Consider the following 19436-nt stretch of genomic DNA (forward strand, 5'->3'; position numbering starts at 1 on the left):
ATTTAATTTTTGATTTTTGTTTATCCTTTGGCAGTTTTTAAATTCAATTGTCAGATTACTGAATTATTAAAATTGATTAATGGAGTTATATTTTGATTTTTTTTTTTAAATACAACCTTTCTACATTTAAAATCTACGAAAAAGATTTAAAAAAAAAATTTAAACAGATGAAAGATATATCATCTGTGCTATACTCACATATTAGAGCTTATCCTCTGAACGAAATTTTCAAAGTTTTTCACTTCTTTGAACATGAAAAGTTTCTCTTTATATGTATAAAGGGCTATCAGATCAAATATTCTTTTTTAATGAGTCAAGGAAAATCGCAGTCTCATTCAAGTAATTCAATTTCACTTACAGACTTTAAGGTGCCTGATCGGTACAAACTTATTAAAGTTGTTGGTAAAGGAGCTTATGGAATTGTTGTGTATGCTTTTCTTTCAGTAAAATGGAAAAAGAATTTTCATTGATTACGAATTTTTAATTTTGCGTTTAGTGCTGCAAAAGATTTAAAAACAGGAGAAAGAGTTGCTGTTAAACGTACTACCAATGCATTTTCTCATCAAACTGACCTCAAAAGAACTTTAAGAGAAATGAGAATTTTGTCGCAAATGGATCATGAAAACGTTTAACTTCATAATATTTTTTAATCGACATTCCTCCATCTTTTCATTTGTGGTTATTTTCAGGTTGCCGGGATAAAAGACATTTTCAAACCTCCAAGGTTCCAGGATTTTAAAGATATTTATTGGATAAGTGAGCTAATGGACACTGACTTATATCAAGTGATTCTTTCTCCACAAACACTTTCAGATGATCATGTTCAGTACTTTTTATATCAAATTCTTAGAGGATTAAAGTACATTCATTCAGCAGATGTTCTTCATAGAGATTTAGTATGAGAAATTATACAGTTATTTTTGACAATTATATTTTTCTTATGTGAAACCGAAAAAAGAAACCATCTAATATTTTACTGAATCGTAATTGCGACTTGAAGATCTGTGATTTTGGACTTGCTCGACCATCTGATGAAAAAGAGAAAAACTTACTTACTGAATATGTGGCAACTCGATGGTATCGTGCTCCTGAAATAATATTAACATGGAGGCACTACACGAAGGCAGGTTTGTTTCAAAAACATTGAAATGGTGTTTTATAAAACAAATAAATTCTTTTAACAAAATTTTGCATTACACTTTTTTGATAGTGGACATTTGGTCAGTCGGATGCATATTAGTTGAGATGATAACGCGCAAGCCATTATTCCCAGGAAGAGATTGTGTGAATATAAATTGAAGTCATTTTTTTTGTACTTTGAAACTTATATTTTTTATATTTTCTTTTGTTAACAAATTTTATAATGTTTGGAAATGATAAAAGATCTCCACCAATTACGTCTAATCATTGACGTTTTAGGAAGTCCAACAGAAGAAGATCTGCGGGATATTGAAAGCGAAAGGGTGTGTTTACTGCTTATTTTTTAAAAAAATCTACAAATGTTGAAATTTATCATATTTTCTTGTTTGAATATGATGTTTCATCTAATTATAATTACAATTTTATTTTATTTATAATTATTTTTTAAAAAAATGAAGGCCAAAAAGTATGTGCGATCACTCCCACCGAAGACCAAAGTCGGGTGGAGTGAGTACTTCCAGCGGCAAGGCATCCGCGCCTCTGCCGAGTGCTGCGACTTGGTCGACAAGATGCTCCGCTTCGACCCTTCCAAACGCCCCTCTGTGGAAGAATGCCTCGCCCACCCGTATCTCTCTGCCTTGCACGACGAGGCAGCTGAGCCTGTCGCCCCGCCGACACTCAGATTCAACTTCAGCTACGAGCCATATGTGAATCTGGATCGTCTGACGCATCTGGTATATCAGGAGGCCCTGAAGAAGCATCCAGAAGCAGCACGAGAGAACGACTATGCCCCGCCTGATGACATATACGCACTGGCTGAGCTGGCTAACCCTGGTTTGATGGCAAAATGTGGAGTTCCTCGTCCGCCGGTTGTGCCTCGATTGACTCCTGTTGGCGACAAAAGAGCAGAAAATGGAAAGACTTCACCGACTTCGACTTCAAATGCAACAACAGCTGCTGCTCAAAGCAATTCCTCTTCAACTTCCTCCTCCTCCTCCTCCTCTTCTTCTTCGTCTTCCTCTTCAGGTACAAATGCATCAAATTCAACTCAAGGAAAGACATCATCATCAACATCAACATCCTCCTCTTCTTCTGCAGGAGGCCATTCAACAAGCCCACCAGCCAAGAAAAGTGCAGTCTCCCGAACACCTCAGCCATCCTCACGATATTCCATTACCTCTCCCCCGCCTCAGTCACAACAAACACGACAAAGACGCACAGTGTCTTCGAATTCCATGTAATCTTCATCGTCTGCACTGCCTCTTAATTCATCTGCCTCATATAGCTCTGCCCAAGCTGCTTCAAATGCCAGCTCTGCAGCGTCTTCTCGCTCTCCTCACAAACAGGGCATTCTCTCTTCGACTTCTTCTGCTGGCTCGCTGCTGTCAACAGGCTCTTCTTCTCGCTCTTCTCTTCCTCATCTTCCACACAACTCGGTTTCTTCTCTTTCTTCGTCAGCATCAGCCTCAACTCTTTCTTCCTCTTCCTCTTCCTCTTCTTCTTTGGCAGCTCCCACAGCCACTTTGTCATCTGCCGCTTCTCTTTCCTCTTTTGCATCCGTTCTCCCTTCTTCTGTCTCTCCTCCACAATCTTCCATTTCCTCCTCTCATTTTTCTGCCCGCCGGCTGTCTCGCACGCTGTCTGGCGGACCAACCTCTTCAAACTCCTCCCGCACATCCAATCTCCTCTCTGGATCTTCTTCTTTCTCTCGCCTCCCTTCTGTTTCTGCTAATACATCTTCTTCTTCTTCTTCTTCTTCTGCATCTTCTGCATCTTCTGCATCTTCTGCTTTATCTCCTCACCACTCTTCGCCGAGTCCTCATCCCGCCCGTTCTCCGCCTCTCTCTCATTCTCCAATGCCATTTCCTGGTTCCCCGCCTCGTTCGTATCCGTCTTCAGGAATGTCCTCTCCGCTGTCAAACAGACTTTCGTCAGCGTCTGTTGCATCGCTCAACACTTCGTCTTCGTTCCACACGCGATTTGTCGCTTCCTCCACAAGAACGGGCTCATCTGCTACTATGTTCAATGCTCCTTCAACTTCTTCTTCTTCTTCCTCTTCCACCTCCTCTTCCTCCTCTTCCTCCTCCTCATCATCAACAACAGCAGCGCCTTCTTCATCTATTGTGACAGCATCTTCATCATCTTCACTTCTTCGTGTTCCTCTTCGACCTGGCAATCCTTCTTCTCATGCTCTTCATACATCGCATTCACAGAAGCTTCATGCTACATAAATATTACAACTGTATTTTTATGTAAGAACCTTGCAGAAGTTTTGTTTAGACTGTTTTTAGGTTAGAGAATGTACGCCGTTTCAGAATTTATGTAATTTTATTAAATTTTTTTGGCATGTTAAAAAGTATTATTTATTTATTTTTTTCGATGTTTGCGTTCATAAAGCTGAATGAATGCTTCGATTGATGCTTTCAGTGATTGAAGCTGAGATGATTGGACAGAAGGAGAATTGTGATGAAGAGTATTCATGCAGTAACAGACACGTTTTGACAGAAGTGCAATGCCTTCTAGTGTTATTTTTTTTTTTTTTTTCTCGTTGGATTGTTTAGTTTCCCCACAAAGATGGTTGGCGATTGTATTGTTTTCCTTATCGAGAGCACAACATTCAGAGCTTCTTTTGCTGAGTTTTCTTATCTAATGAATCGATATGTTGATCTATAAATATTGCTTTTTCTTTTGATATTTTCTATGTATTCTTTTTTTTATTTTTACATTAGCATTATAAATATCTGTTATTCGTATGTCGTTTTTTCACGCCCCCTACAATTTGTTCATGATTTGCTTGAAATCAGACTTTTTTTAAACTTAAGCTTATTCGTTTTTCTTTAGCACATTCTCGTTGAAGTCAACCATAAGTCTTCTTTTCGTGTTATGAAGATCCATGTTCAAATCGGATACTTTTCTTTTGCTTCAGAATTATGTTTCGTTATGTTCTGATGATTTTTTCATTTATAAATATCTTTTAAGATTTTTTTTTAAATTTCAATTACAGTTTTTTTAAGTATTTTTTTATTGAATTTTGCTTTTAAATCTATGTTTTGTCTTTATTCTTTATCACAACAATTCTAACCAATTTGAACTTTTCTCTCTGTTGTGTTAAAGTCAATCGCATTTTTCACTTTTTCAACAAAAATGCACTTACTTTTTTTGAACTATGTTTTATTTTTTCTTTATCCACATACACAATATTTTTCTATCTTTTTGTTTTTATTTTATTTTGAAATTAGCTTGACTTTTTTTTTTTTGAACCATGTTAACGTCTTATTTTCAGGAAGCGGTTTATACAAAACTTACCATTTTTATTCAACTATCATTTCATTTTTCTTTCATTTTATTGAATTTTTGAATTAATAATTTTAGCCGCTTTTATTCAGAAATATATATTTTTGATACAATCCCTATAGGCTGAAATAAATAATTGTAAAAAAAAAATGTGTAATGTTTTGATTTTGTCTTCACTCTTTTCCTTTATTCTGATCCAAAAAAAAAAAAAAAAAAAAAAAATAAAATAAAATAAAAAATAAAAAAATAAAAAATAAAAAAAAATAAAAAAAAATAAAAAAAAAAAAATAGTGTTAAAAGTTCAAAAAACAACATAATTAAAAGAAAACAAAATCAGAATTAAACCTTCTGATAACTTTCCTTTTTCCTTCAGCTGGATTTAACAAATTACTTTCTTCTCATCAACTGAATCATCGCTTTTTTTTTTTTTTTATGAAGATCATTTCTTCTTGTTTTTTCTTTTCATCCACAACAGTTTTCATTTCATTTTTAATTTTTTCTTAGATATCATTTTTCGTTTCGATATTCATTTTCATATAATTTCCACATTTCTCAAAAAAATTATCGTTGGTTATCACTTTTCCATTAAAGTTTAACCTGCATCTACGAGATGGAAGAGGGAAAATTGATGATTCGGGCAGTTTCAAAAGAACAGGCCCAGAAGTATTATGAAAAACACCAGTGCAGACGAAAGCTTTTTGAATTGCGGAAGGAGATGATGTAGTGTGGATGGCTTGAGGCAGAACGTCCGAAATTGCTGCTCGTTTGGAGGAAGATAAAGAAGAAAATGAAGCCTCAAATCTGTTTGTCAGTTCAGATTTGAACACAGCAAACATTCCTCTGTCCAGTGGTTGACAGAGGTGTGTGCTGTGTGGCACGAAGGTTAAAACGTCGACTTGTTGTTTTTGGAATTCTCGCCAGATTGATGGATCTGTGCGAGATGCATGCGTATCAAGAAGGAGAAGAATGTGTTCGCTTTTTAATGACATGAGCTTTCTTCTTTCGATGATGGAATGCAAAAGAATGGTGAGGGCATTCATTTTGAAGCATTCATTGTCCATCCAGCCGCTTCCATTTTCCTATATCTCAAGCGTTGGAGATAAAAGGCTTTTCTGCTCCTCTGGCAGGTTTTCACTTGGCCACAAAATGACAAAAGGAAAGTCATATCAGTCCGCTGCAACAGCTGCCACGAATGTTGAATTAATTATTCTCAGTTGGTCATATGGCAAAACCTGTCTTCTAATCAGTTGTCTGCACAATAAGCTGTATTGAATTTCTCAGAATGCGCGTTGAAGATTAAACGATGTTAACAATCAAGGCTGGATTGGAATTGTGATTTTCATGCAGCTCGTCGAGTGTTTTATACCAGGGCTTTAAAACACTTCTGCAGGAAACAGCCAGTCTGTTGATGTACAAATTCTTCTGCGTTCCGTTCTTCAGATATGAGTGACGCTCAACAATGTCATATGCAGAAGACATTGAAACTTCTGTGAACGGTGCATATTCAACATCTTTGTCGTTTTAAACATTTTTAATTTTTAAAACAAATGAATAAAACATATAAATAAAAATAAAACAAACCAATTCTCTTGTTTTTTTAAAAATTTAACATGTTCCAGACTTTGCTTCGATGTGAATAATATCCAAAACTCTTTGCTCCTTTTCGCCCACTACTGATAAAATTCTGCCCACTTTTCCTACCAGCCTTCCTTTTCTCAGCGCTCTAACTGCGTTCTTTATTCCTGTGCGAATAAATTCCTTGGAATTAATAGCGTCCGTTATGCGAACAACTCCATCCACAACGATGTGAGCCATTCGCGCCAGCCAACTGTGGTATTTCCTGTTCTTGCGTGAAGACATTGCTCTCTGTTATTTTTTCTGATCCTCTTTTCATTTAACTTCTAGAGTACTTTTCATTTTTGAAATAATACAAATAGATCATAATATTTTTTTTTGATTCTTGAATTGAAGCAAACAAGTAAATAAGCAAGCAAGCAAACAAACAAACAAAATTACAATAAAAACAATAATAATGATAATAATGATTATTAAAAAAGCTCAAAAGTATAAAAGATTTTCTTCACATCTCATTTCTTCGTTTTCACCACATCCTTTTTTTCACATGGAATGTTTCACATTTCATAACACAAAAAAAGAAGAGGATTTTAAAAACCAGTTGAATAATTGAATACTGTGATTTATTGGCTCAGATATCACTTCAGAATAGGAAGGTGTAACAATATTCGCATTTTGAGTTTCAAATAAAAAATAGATTTGTTACCAGTATCTAATGTTGTAATTGGATCCAATAAAGAAAAAGTTTATTTGTGAAAAACAAAAGAAGAAAAACAATTGTGACAAAATGGATAAACAACACAAATCGAAGTCTCTCATAATCCCAACAGAATGTGAAATCACAATACGTGGCTGATCATATTTGAAATCAAACTTTCGTTCGAGTTTTGATCAAAATTTTAATCTCAATGGGATTTTTGAAATTAATATGTTTCTGCAATAACAACATCATGAACAATAAGTGTTCCCTGTTTCAACTCATTTTTTTCAAAATCCCATTGAATACATAATTTTGATCAAAACTCGAACGAAAGTATGATTTCAAAAAGGATCAGCCGCATATTCCAAAAAGAAAAAACTGAACTGTAAGTTCTTAATAGACACAAAAGAAAAAAAAAAAAAATAAGTTTGTGTTCAGGATATGAACTGTAACAACAAGAGCAATACGTACAATGCTTATTGATTCAAATACACAAATATAAAATTTACCAAGCAGACCAATTCTGCTTTTGAAGCAGTTAAAATTTGAAATTGATCCAAGGATGACAATTCATGGAAACAAAAAGAAGACAAACAAGTCGAATTGTTGAGTTGAACCAAAATGAAAAATAATAACAATTGAAACATTTACAAAATAAAATGGAACTCAAAACATATAAATCATCAACTCAATATTCACTTTTCTGAGTGAAAAGTTCCTGCAATATCTGAAGAATTCACACTCGTGGTGTGTTCACCATCTTCTGTTGTCTCCTCCAGGTCAATTGTATCAGACATCGTCAAAATTGCTGCTCCTAGAGGCAAGTGCAAGATGAACTCTCGCTTCAGGCCTGCCAAGCTCAGTCTATCCTGTGGTTGAGCAGACAGGCAAGCCCGGACGATTTCAAAGAAATTCGACTCTTTCAAAGAAGACATGTTCGGTTGTTCGTGATTCACTATCTTCTGCCCTGCTGTCTCAGCTTCATACTCCCCAAACGGGATCTGCAGCGTCAGGCACTCCCACACCATCATCCCGATCGAAAACACCACCGTCTTCTTTGTCGCGTGCCTCTTTGCGCCGCTCAGCAGCTCTGGTGCCTTCCATCGCATGCACTCCTTCCTGAAATCATCTTCATCCTCAAACGCCGATGAGGGCGGAGGCGATCCTCTGCCGTTCCTATTCGCACAAGAGCAATCAGAGGAAGAGGTGGCAATAGTTGTGGTTGATGAGATGGACGAAGAGTCAGAATCATCTGAAGAACAGTCTGAGTGGAGCGCAATGCAGATGACCATATGTTCGGAAAACAGTACAACATGCGGACTGAGGTTGACCAGCGAAGGCAATTCTTTTTCTTCATCAAATGAATGAAGTGCTCCATTCGCCACCCAAAACAGAATCTGTGCAGCTGTCATCTCTCTTTCTTTCAAAGAGCCAATCGCCATCTCCTTTTTCTCATTCCTTCCATGAAGCAGCATGAACATCGAATCCCTCAGATCCACAATCAGCTTCTCATGAGGCGATGAACAGGCCATTGGATCCACCAGATTCGACATCGACGAAGTGGTGGGGCACGTATCCTCTCCTCGAACAAATGTTGAATCTGAATCAGTTGTTGAAGTGGATGAGATGGATGGTGACGGTGTTCGCTTTCTTGTATCTTCTTCCTTCTCATCAGCTTTCTCCAGTGCCCATTCTGGAATCTTGTCAGAATCTCTCCCCAAAATATATTCTGTGGAGCCATTTTCACTCAACAAATACTCTTCTGACTCAGAATACTGCATCTCCTTTCCATTCATTCTCTTTTTGATCCTCTCCTCATTCTTCTTTTCTGCTTCCCTCTCTGCTCTCCTCCACTGATCTTCAGGAGACATTTCCATCGTTATCATTTCAAATGCCTTCGGGTCCTTCTTTACTGTGTCATTTACAATCTCTCTCAGATCTTTGTTTTCATTCTTTGCCTTCCTCCGTCGAATAATGAATATTATTGAAACGATTAACAGTATTGCCACAGTCACAACACATATAATCAATGACCAATAAGATTTTCCTTCTTTTCTTTTTTCAGAAATCCTTTCATCTCTGCTAACCTTGGACTCACTTCTGTTTTTCAGTATTTGCGGAGATGTTGCAGCCAATTGCTTTCCATGCAATATCATCACTGACACCTCTGTTTCATTTGCAATTGTTGTTATATTATCTGATGGGATTATTCCAATAACTTCTGTTTCTGATGTGAAACTGTCTTCCTCAAATGGATGTATCTCAACCAACTCCACATCTCCTGTTTCATACGCAAGTCTGAATGACAAAACACTTGGCACAAACAGAGATCCCTTGAATTAGATAAAAATGTTGCTTCCATATTCATTCACAGAAATACCTTCCAGTTTTGGGATAAAGAAAGGTGATGCCCTTTCTCCTGCAATTCCATCAAATGTGCATCCATCATTCAGATGCCAAAAAGAAGAATTGTCTTTCACTCCATCTCCTCCTTTCAAACTCGAAATGGTCAATGAGGCAAAATCTGAGCAAATGATGTTTCTATGAAGAGAAGGATATTTTTCTATATAAGTATTGTTACTCAAAAACTCTCCTTTCTCAATCGTCACTTTACCAGCGGACGCTGATAATCCACCTGATGAAGCATCAGAAATAATCACATCCTTCATCACCAATGAATAATTCGCTGAATTGCAAGTGATCCATTCCATTTGCATATTTCTTCAATATTTTTATTTCTCTCATTTTCACTTTCTTTTGCAGGAACTCCAATATATTGGCATGAATCCATCGAAATTCCCTTTGCATTATTCATATCCATAATGCTTCCTTTATCAAACACGGAATAACAGTTTGAACAAGTGCATTTAGAAAGCATTATTTGAGATGATGATAAAGAAACTGAAAGAACAGAAGCTCCTTCTGAATTCCTCGAACTATTGTTGAATGAAGAGCTTCCTCCTGAAACACTTACAGAAGTTGAGCTGTCAATCGAAATGATGCAACCTTCTGACAATTTCACTCCATCAGCATCAATTCCATTCGGCACAACACTTCCACACTGCCCAATCTCAACAACATATCTTGTTGATTCAATCTGTTCCAACTTCATGTTTGTCAACGAAATTTGATCCACGCTCAACAGAAAAGAAGACTTATTAAATGAAAGGAATGAGATTGAGCAATTATCAACATGAAGAATTCCATTTTCGATGCTCAACAATGTTGAATTGAGAACAACAAATTCGATGTTTTCTGACTCCACCACAGAAGAAAAATTGACAAATAAAAGAGAAAGCTGTCCATTTGCTTCATAAACAATGGAACTGCCTGAATACAAAAACGACTGGCAAAAATTGAATTTCAATCATTCAATCCGAACTTTCTCTGAGATTGTGACAAGATTTCCCTCATCGGTTATTGTTGAGTTCAGACACACCAAAGCAGCTGAGGGAGATTGCAATGAGCGAATAGTCACATCAAGAACATCACACTTCCCAATAATTTCTGTTTGCCCCAAGATCAACAGCTGCGAGTACAGAGATAGAATGATGTGCCGCACTCCAAAGCTCAATAAGTGGCATGGTGTGTCGAATTCTCCACATTGCTTGCTGTCTGCGCGATTGTCTGCAACTGATGACACAAATATCGTCTCACTCAGATATTTCTCAACCCTCAGGAGCAGATCTTCTTCATCCAGAAAGGAATCTGTTGTGCAGTCCCACATCGCCAGCTCTTTCACAAATGGTGCTCTGAAATCCAGCAAGAATTGCCCTTCAACTTTTTGTGCATCAATTGAGTGGCATCGAACATACACATCTCTCCCTCTCAATGCAGAGTTACCTTTGAATGTGAAATTCGACAACACAAAATTCAGAGGCTGCTCAGCTGTCGAGGTGAATTCCAGAAACAGCCACCCACCTCTTCCGGTTGTTGAACAGAAGCACTCAGAAATCGTGCAAAATGAGCAGTCAAATCTTCCTCTCTCATTCAACACACAAAACATCCCTCCTCCCTTTCCACACCTCTTTCCACCACATCCCTTCATCGTTGTGTTTCGAATCACCATTTTAAAAGGCTCATCGTTATCATTCCGAATGATGGGAATATTACTGATTGTGTTCTTGGTGACTTCTTCGAATGAGCTCCATTCAATAACAATATCTTGCTTATCTTCATTTCTCTCTCTGCTCTCTCTTCTTGAACTCTTTGCTATGCACAATCCGCTTGCTCCATCCAGCTCAATGCTCTTCATCGAAATGTTTTTGATTCTCAAAATCGTTGATGATAGCACAGAAATGACATCTTTTGAAAAGCAACGTGATTGCATTGATGCAAATTCCAATAAAACTGCTCCTCCATCTGCTTTGATCATCCCATAGTTCATCATTTCTTCTCCACTCTCTTCATTTTTTGAGAATGAACAGTCCTTCAGAGTCAATAATCTTTCGCTTGAGCCAACATGCATCAAAACATTCACACCACTTGCGAATGAAGATGGTATCACAAACTGCATCAGTTCGAAAATGGCAATTCCATCAGTCTTCATTACTGCTCCTTCTGCTCCTTCAAGCGATGAGATACATTCGAATGAGCACATGCTGCTCTCATCCGATTTTACTGATATTCCACTCGCATCAATACTTTTCTGCAGATATCCTTTTCCAATGATGTTGATATTCTTTTCATTTTCTTCGGGCAGTCTTGTCAACGAATGATCCATTGACAGACAAGGATAATCTGAGAATCCACACACACACACACACACACACACACACACACACACACACACACACACACACACACACACACACACACACACACACACACACACACACACACACACACACACACACACACACACACACACACACACACACACACACACACACACACACACACACACACACACACACACATACATACATACATACATACATCACATCACAACCTTTGCTGCCAATAAATATCTCTGAGCCAAAAGTTCTCCAAAAATACACCAGCGGGATGGCATTTTCTGTATCACTTCCATCAAAGCCTCTCATGGAATCCAACGAAATATCTGACAGATGTCCAGATACAAATGGAAGAGAGACATTTGTGATGCTCTTTGTCAAGTTGAATGACTCAACAAACAGGTCATTTCCATATCTTGCAACATTCGGCTTGTCTTCCTCATAAACAGGGGATGAAATCACAAATGAAGAATACTCATCAATCAGCTTCAGTGCCATCCCTCCCCCAAACCCAATCTTCCGTTCTTCTGCTGGTGCAGTGCATCCCTTGAATGTGCACGAAATAATATTCATTTGAGTATTCTTTTTCAGCCGAGCATCAATAGCCCCTCCTCTTCTTTCATCAGCCAGCACTGAGCATCCGTCAAATGAACATTCTTCAATATTTATTTGTGTGTTCCTATATTCATCATTGCTATTGTCAATGCTCACACACCCTCCATTTCCAGCTGCTCTTTCCATTTTTGTGAAATTGCTGTTCGTCATATTCATCCACTGAGTGTTCATAAACTCGGCCTCTGTGCTGCTTCCATGCAATAAGATCAATGGATTTCCACTCAAATTAATTGATGAAACAGATAACGAATCAACAGCCATTTTTCCAGACTCAACTGACAAGAACAGTAATGTCAAGTCTGATGATAAATATAGAAGAGAAAGATAGCATTGAGATGTGGGAAGTTATGAAGAGGAAGAAGAAATGAAAATGGAGTGAAGAGGAAGAGAAGGAGGAAAAGAGAACACAAATTTTGATAATTCTGCTTCAACACTTGCTGAAATCATCGTTGAATTGGAAATTGAATTTGAATCAGAGACTGTCCAGCCACTTTGATCATCATTTCCTCGGATTTCATGTTTCTGTCCAGCAAATGCCAATTCTTCGCTCATCAAAATCATTCCATTCACAACTACTTTCTTTTCTCCTGTTAATCGTGCGAGTGAGAGCTTCATTGTCAAACAAGGGAATTGGACAATTCCGCAATGAGAATGGTTAGATGCCTCGAAGTTGCTCACAAAGATTTCTTCTGGGGTGGGAAGGAGATAGATGCACAGAGGAATGGTCACACTAGCGTTTCCATTCTCATATCCTCTCACCTTGTCAGCAGTATCTGACGATGCCGTAACACACGAGATCTTTTGTGATTTTGCAGTCACTTCCAGATTCGGAGAAAGAACAAAGATATCTTTTCCCCACTTAGCCGTGTTTATCCCAAAGGAAGAAGAGATCAGGAAATTTGGATTTTCATTCAATAGTCGAAGGAGGATTCCTCCGCCAAGTCCATTTGTTGCTGAACAAAAGCATCCATCAAAAGATCCGCTTTTCACTTTCACTTCGTTTTCATTCACAATGCACAACATCATCGATCCTCCATTTTCTGAATTTGTGCTTCCACATCCTTCAAAAGTGCTCGAATTCAGATTAATGTTTGCTTTGTCATTGGAAAATGACATCACTGTTGCTCCGCTGACTGTTCTTTCAACTCTGTCAAAAGTGAACTCTAAAAGTGTCAAGGAAATCTCATTTGTTGAAGAAAATGAAAACAAGGAAACTGTGGAGATAGTCTTTGCCCAGTTCACATGGGTGATTCTTTTTGAAAAGTCACAAATATTTAATTTACAAATAAATCAAAAATTTCATATTTTGATCAAATTTCGGTTCCCGCTCATGTAACTTTACCAAAGCGGAGTATATAATTTGACAACGCTATTTTACACATTCCTGTGAAGTTGTATGAGCGGGAACCGAAATATGATCAAGATATGAAATTTTTGATTTTTTTGAATATTAAACATTTGTGACTTTTCAAAAAGAATCACCCACATGTTCCATCTGAAACATCCCATTCTGAACATTTATCAATTCTGTAGTAAATGCTGTTTCTGAAGATTGCCCATTTCCAGCAGATATGTTCAGTCTACTAATATGCATCTCTCCCGTTCCAGTAATCTCAAACAGCTTGACCCACGGTTATTCGGATGAAACGAGTCATGCACAAGGACAAAGTCCCTGGCAGTCAATGTGCCTGTCGAGACCGAAAACAGAGACAAACCTGATTTTTCAGATTCTGTCTGCACAATTGCTGCTAAATCACTTTGGCCGTATATTGTGTAAGTATTGTCACTGCAGTCTGTGCTTTTGGTCTCTGTAACTGTTCCTGCGAGTATCTCGATATCCTTCACAAAGCTTGGAATCAGCTGAGTGAGGCAGTGGCTAATTGTGCTGCACGGATGGCCTTTATCTATTCCACATGCATATGTATCTATGGCATTTGGTTGTGTTTCAATCGAAGAAACAAACCTCACAGTTCCAAAATCATTGCGAAGCCAATCACTGCGATCAATAATTGAATTGAAATTTGAACTAACTCTGCTTGATGTATTTCTTGTAGAATAGCAACTGGGATCAATGTTGTTTTCTGAAGAATTTTGAAGAACAAGGTCATGCCCTCCTCCATTACAAGAATTGTTGTGGAAAAAACAGAAATAAAACAAAATTCCCTGATTATTTGCTTTTATAAGCTCCGAAACAGCGCCTCCTCCACACATTGAATGACAATAGCAAAAAGAACAGTTAGAAATGACTTCTTGATCAGTGCTACTCCAATGTTCAATTGCTCCTCCAGTGGATGAGCTTGTATGATTAGCTTTACAAGACTCAAAAAATGAATTGATTATGCAATGTTTCTGTATTTGAGTTTTTACAAAACTGTGATCAATTGCCCCAACATCGTTTCCTGAAGAACAGCTACGAAATAAACAATCATCAACCATTGATTGCTTGTTAATATTCTCTGTCATGACTCCGCCGCCCACGCTGTCCGTGTTTCCTCGTGCAGAGCATTGAACAAATGTCGAATGGAGGGCATAGGTTCAAACGCGTTCATTTTGCAATTTGCCTTTTTAAACCCTCAAATTATAACAAATTAATAGATAATAATTATTTAAAAACTTTTTATGGACCGATTTTTCGAAAAAAATTTTTCTTGTTGAAAAAAATGATTTTTGAAAAATGACCCATAAAAACATGAATTTCATTGAAAAATATTCAAATTTAAAAGAAAATGTGATTTTTACGAATCAAAAGTGTTTACATTATTATATACACTTATTTTATTTGTTAATTTTATCACAAAAAATATAAATCATAAATAAAAAATTTAATTAAATATCTTTGATCTAACCCACAAGTAAATTATTTATTATATAAAATGTTGAATATGTTGTTTTGGTTTAAATAGAACCTAAAAGTATGTAATTCGTTCACTTTTATATGTTAATATAAGTATATTATTATATGCGTACTTGTTTTATATTGAAAACAGCTTTTATTATCAGTGACACAAACGCATGCATTTTCACTTCCATGTTGTTAAGCTGAAAGACTAAAATTTCAAAATTGGTAGCAATGGAACGCAAAAGGTTTTATATAGTTTTTTTCATCAAATAAATATTTGTTTAGCTATTTTCATACGAATTTTTTCTTGTTTTTTGGAATATTAATATTTTTTTGTATTAGGCTCGATCATAGCATGCTTAAATAAATCAATGTTGCAAAATTAAACATTACTTACACAAAATAGCTCAATATTGAGAAATAAAAACATGTACTAAATAAAAGTTTGGTTTTTTTTACCATTAAAAAAGGAATTGTTTGAATTTGATTTATTTAACTCTAACAGTGAATTTGATGTTGTAATATGTAGAAGCGAGGAAGAACCATGCCAAACGATGTAGAAATGGATGGAAAACATGGAAAAGGAAAGTGGAATGAAGACAATTCAGATTGAAGGATCAACCATTATAAGAGATTCATTCAATGTGTCCAATTATTTAATCAAAAAGGATTCGAAGATGGGAGAAGAGAATGTGAAGGCAATATTGAATTTTGAAAAATCAATTGGAAGCCAACCGGAATATTTCATGGTGAATGATGATCATCTTGAATTAACCAACATCCAACTTCAACTTGCCTCGGGATTTGAGAACTCAGCCAAAGAAATTGTTTCAAACAAAGGAGGAGATTTGGTGATAAGTGAATGTTCATTCCATTCAGAAGCAGGAGTGAACAATGGATTTGATTGTGTATTTGTGGATGCAATTGGAGGAAGTGTGGAAGAGAATGATGGAGGGTCTCACACACAAGATTGGCTTGTTGGATGTTCGGGTCTTCTGACAATGAAGAGACTTTCATTTGTTGTGAAAGGACAGATGAATTCAAGAAGAAGTGCATTCATTCACTCAACGTCAACTCTCAGTGTGACGAACTGTTCAGTCTTATTTGAGAGTGGGGCAATGACTGATGGAAAGATAGGATACAGCATCATTGATATGGCAGGAGGAGAATTAATTATGAATGGATTTGTGATCGAAGGGTCAGTGACAATGAATGGGAAATCTCCAATAACGCTGACAAATGGAGCTCAAATGGAGATTTTGAACAGCAGAGTGAGTGGAGTGGAAATGACTGGAGGAAGTGGGAGTGGAGGAGGATGTTTGAATGTGGAGATGAAGGAAGGAGGAAATGTGAATATTGAAGAAAGCAATTTCTCATCAAGATGCTCAGGTGGAAATGGGATGAAAGGAGGAGGGATGATGATATCAGTGGGGAATGTGGGGAACTTGGAAATGAAAAATGTGAAATATTCAGGGTGTGAAGTGCCATCAGAGGATAAGGAAGAGAGAGGAAGAGGAATTGGAGGAGGGATATTTGTGAAGCTGGCAGATGAGATGGGAACATTTGTGATGGAAGGGATGGAATTTGAGGGATGCAATGCCTGGAAAGGGAAGAATATGTTTGCGTCAGGATGGAATCTGAGAGAAATTGTGAACAAGGAGCACCTGAAATGGGAAATGAATGATGAGGAGTTGGATTTATTGGATGAGTTGTGTGGATGGGAGAGGAAGACGACAGGAGAGGAGGGGTATGTGATTCCATTGGTTGTGTATTTGTGGGGTAATTGGAGCGGAAATGGGTTTGCTTCGAAAGAGAAAGGAGGAGACTTCAGTGGGTGTGGATATTCAGAAGCACCATGTTCGTCGATTGATCATCTTGTCTTACTGAGATACGAACCACTTGGAGAAGGGGAATCACACATCAAGATTGTGGGATCAGGTTCTGTTCAAAAAGCAATATCATTTTTGTTATCATCATCTTCAAAAACTTCAGTTGTATCAATTGAGGGAGAGAAAGAAGGAACAGTTCTGAAAGTGAGTGAGGGAGGAAGAAACGAAGGCAAAGAAGAAGGAGAAAATAGAGAGGCAATGGTTGCTTCAGAAGTGATCCTCTCATTTGTGAATGTTTCATTTTCTCTCCCAAATGTGCTTGTCCACTATCTGGCATTCCTCAAATCATCATCAATGAATGGTGCCCTTTCTGTGAAAAGCTGTTCATTTGCTTGTGAGGATCCTTTAAAAGAAACGTGTTTCTGCTTGGTGAAAGTGGATGGAGGGAGTGTGACAATTGAAGATTGTGCTCTGAAAGAATTCCATTTTTCACAAGGTTTTGTGGAATTGTCTTCAGATGTGAAAGTGGCAGACGTGATGAATCTGTCAATCACCAACACAAGCATTTCGGGAAGGAGTCTGATTTCGCTCAGTGAATCTGCTCTCTCATTAGCAAGCTTATTGAAAGGAGCAACGATGCTGAGAGGCAAAGAGAATGGAGATGGAGTGATGTTGCTGAGCATCAACAGCTCATCATTCACAAGCATCACATGCAATGATAGCAGAGCTGCAATTCTGAATGGTGACTCATTTGATGGTGGAATGAAGTGCTGTGTGGAAAAGTGTGTGACGACAAAGTGTCTGAGCGAGAAGAGCGAAGAGGGAGGATGGATGAAAGTGAGTTTGAGGAGTGGAGGAAGTGAGCTGAAAGTGAGTGGCTGTTCGTTTGGGATGTGCATTTGTTCCACAGTGAAGGGGAGAGGAGGAGGGCTGATGATTGATGCATCTGGCCTGGGTGAAACACAAGAAGGAACAGAGGATACACCGCCTTTGGGGATAATGATTGAGAGCACCAGATTCACAATGAATGATGCATTTGTGGGGAAGGATGTGTTCATCCGGTGCAAGTGGATTGAAAAGCAGATCAATGAGAAGCTGTTCTCGCTGGACTTCAGCCAGGATGCTCTGAAGTCGAACAACTCGATTTGTGGAAGCGACGAAGAGAAAAGAGATATTGATCTGATCCCGCTGATCACATTCTATTATGGCCAGCAGGTGTTTGTGGAAGCGAATGGGAGGGATATCAGACAGTGTGGAGAGCAGACGAATCCATGCAAAAGCATCAGCCACGGAGTGCCTCACATTCAAAAGGGGATCATGAATGTGATTTTTATTGATGGAGAAGGGGACATTGGAGGAGAATGTGTGATTGGAGATTTGAGTGTGAAGTCAATGAAGAAGATGAAGGCGACAGTCCATTACAATGCAACAATTCAAGAGATGGGAAATGAAGGGGCTGTGATTGTGTTTGTGAATGAGAGTGTGATGGAGAAGTGTTTGTTTGTGTTTGGAGAGGCATTTGAAGGGGTTGAGGAGAGTGCTTTGAAAGAGAAGGATGGGAGATTGGAGATTTCAGATTGCTTTTTCAGCTCGTCAGCAATGGATCTTGTGATGAAGAGCATGATTCTTCATGTGGAGAGAGGAGAGATGAAGATGAGCGAAACGTTGTTCAGTGGAATTCATTCAGCTGTGCAACTTCTGTCATTCTGTGGAGAATCTTGTGTGTCAATTGCTGAGACACGAATATTGAATATCGAGTGTGAGGGAGAAGTTGTGAGAGTTGGGGGAAAAGCGAAGGCAGAGATGAAGGAAATGAAGTTTGAGAATATGTCAGTGGCTAATGAAGGAAGCGTGATGAAGATGGATGGAGCTGATAGGGGGTTGTGTGTGCTGAACTGTTCCTTTGTGAAATGCCGGAGCACAATCAAGAGAGGAAGGATGATAAGGATATGTTAGTGCGTGGATGTGCTGATTGGATCGTATGTGTTTGATGGAGAGGAAGGAGATGAAAAAGAAGGAAAGCATGTAAATGAGGATAAAGGAAGAGATGTACAAATGGGATGGATCTGTTGTGGATGTTGTGAAGAGTTCTGTTTTGATGAAATACACAGCAATCTCTAATTCACCAGAAGGTGGAATAACAATGAGTGAAGAAAATATATAGATGAAAGTCATAAACGTTTAAAATTATTTACTGAGACTTTTTCACTTTGCAGAAATTACAATTAACATTTTTTCTAATTGTTTATCGCAATACAATAACTTTATTTGATAATTTAAATGATTTCTCATCTAGTATTGTATTATTTTGAAGACATATAAATTTTTTTAATTATTATATTGAGAAAATAATTAATAGAAGATAAATGTTTTCAATGAAAAATTAATATTTTCAAAGCAGTTTTGATATTTGTAACAAAAAATATTCCCATAACTTGATTATCAAAATTTAAATTGAAAAATATTTTATACAAATTCTGTCACATGGAGACTCAATATAACAAAGAAGATATTCAAAAATTAACTTTTTGTGAATTTCTTATTATGTCAAATGGAAATAACAAATTAGCTCTAGATATTTTGTCATCGATGGGATGCATTAAAAAGTCATTCAAATGCTGGAAATGCGAAAAAGAGATGAATCTGACAATGAAAAAACCCGAATGCGACTATTACACTTTTTAAATGTTCGTCGTGTGGAAAACTTT

General features: G+C 37.4%; 6 protein-coding genes across 6 annotated transcripts; 2 read left to right on the forward strand and 4 right to left on the reverse strand.

The window, feature by feature from the left end:
* Positions 1-307: 307 nt before the first annotated feature.
* Positions 308-4400, forward strand: MONOS_9273 (putative cyclin-dependent serine). Its single transcript, XM_067879756.1, has 9 exons — positions 308-427; positions 497-626; positions 690-896; positions 959-1127; positions 1211-1282; positions 1384-1463; positions 1599-2377; positions 2426-3441; positions 3498-4400. The coding sequence occupies exons 1-8, from the start codon at positions 309-311 to the stop codon at positions 3369-3371; spliced, it is 2502 nt and encodes an 833-aa protein (XP_067727885.1). The 5' UTR covers position 308; the 3' UTR covers positions 3372-3441; positions 3498-4400.
* A 3004-nt stretch (positions 4401-7404) lies between these two features.
* On the reverse strand, positions 7405-9821 carry MONOS_9274 (uncharacterized protein; the record flags this gene model as incomplete). Its single annotated transcript, XM_067879757.1, has 4 exons — positions 7405-8029; positions 8102-8648; positions 9090-9395; positions 9680-9821. 4 exons carry the CDS (start codon positions 9819-9821, stop codon positions 7405-7407), a joined length of 1620 nt encoding a protein of 539 aa, XP_067727886.1.
* Positions 9822-10076: 255 nt separating this feature from the next.
* Positions 10077-12167, reverse strand: MONOS_9275 (uncharacterized protein; the record flags this gene model as incomplete). Its single annotated transcript, XM_067879758.1, has 3 exons — positions 10077-11449; positions 11661-12101; positions 12161-12167. 3 exons carry the CDS (start codon positions 12165-12167, stop codon positions 10077-10079), a joined length of 1821 nt encoding a protein of 606 aa, XP_067727887.1.
* A 238-nt stretch (positions 12168-12405) lies between these two features.
* MONOS_9276 (uncharacterized protein) lies at positions 12406-13176 on the reverse strand (the record flags this gene model as incomplete). Its single annotated transcript, XM_067879759.1, has 1 exon — positions 12406-13176. One exon carries the CDS (start codon positions 13174-13176, stop codon positions 12406-12408), a length of 771 nt encoding a protein of 256 aa, XP_067727888.1.
* Positions 13177-13635: 459 nt separating this feature from the next.
* On the reverse strand, positions 13636-14271 carry MONOS_9277 (uncharacterized protein; the record flags this gene model as incomplete). Its single annotated transcript, XM_067879760.1, has 1 exon — positions 13636-14271. One exon carries the CDS (start codon positions 14269-14271, stop codon positions 13636-13638), a length of 636 nt encoding a protein of 211 aa, XP_067727889.1.
* A 1203-nt stretch (positions 14272-15474) lies between these two features.
* On the forward strand, positions 15475-18684 carry MONOS_9278 (uncharacterized protein; the record flags this gene model as incomplete). The annotated part of the gene is made up of 1 exon (XM_067879761.1): positions 15475-18684. One exon carries the CDS (start codon positions 15475-15477, stop codon positions 18682-18684), a length of 3210 nt encoding a protein of 1069 aa, XP_067727890.1.
* Between the last annotated feature and the right edge of the window lie 752 nt (positions 18685-19436).

Source organism: Monocercomonoides exilis (genome assembly GCF_001643675.1).
Source record: "Monocercomonoides exilis strain PA203 chromosome Unknown scaffold21-1407046, whole genome shotgun sequence".
Classification (NCBI taxonomy): Eukaryota; Preaxostyla; order Oxymonadida; family Polymastigidae; genus Monocercomonoides; species Monocercomonoides exilis.

Bases quoted from the DNA above. Each gene is read 5' to 3' on its own strand.
- MONOS_9273 (XM_067879756.1), top strand. From the start codon at position 309: ATGAGTCAAGGAAAATCGCAGTCTCATTCAAGTAATTCAATTTCACTT. The intron at 428-496 runs GTATGCTTTTCT...TTTTGCGTTTAG, and splicing joins GGAGCTTATGGAATTGTTGT to TGCTGCAAAAGATTTAAAAA. The intron at 897-958 runs GTATGAGAAATT...AACCGAAAAAAG, and splicing joins ATGTTCTTCATAGAGATTTA to AAACCATCTAATATTTTACT.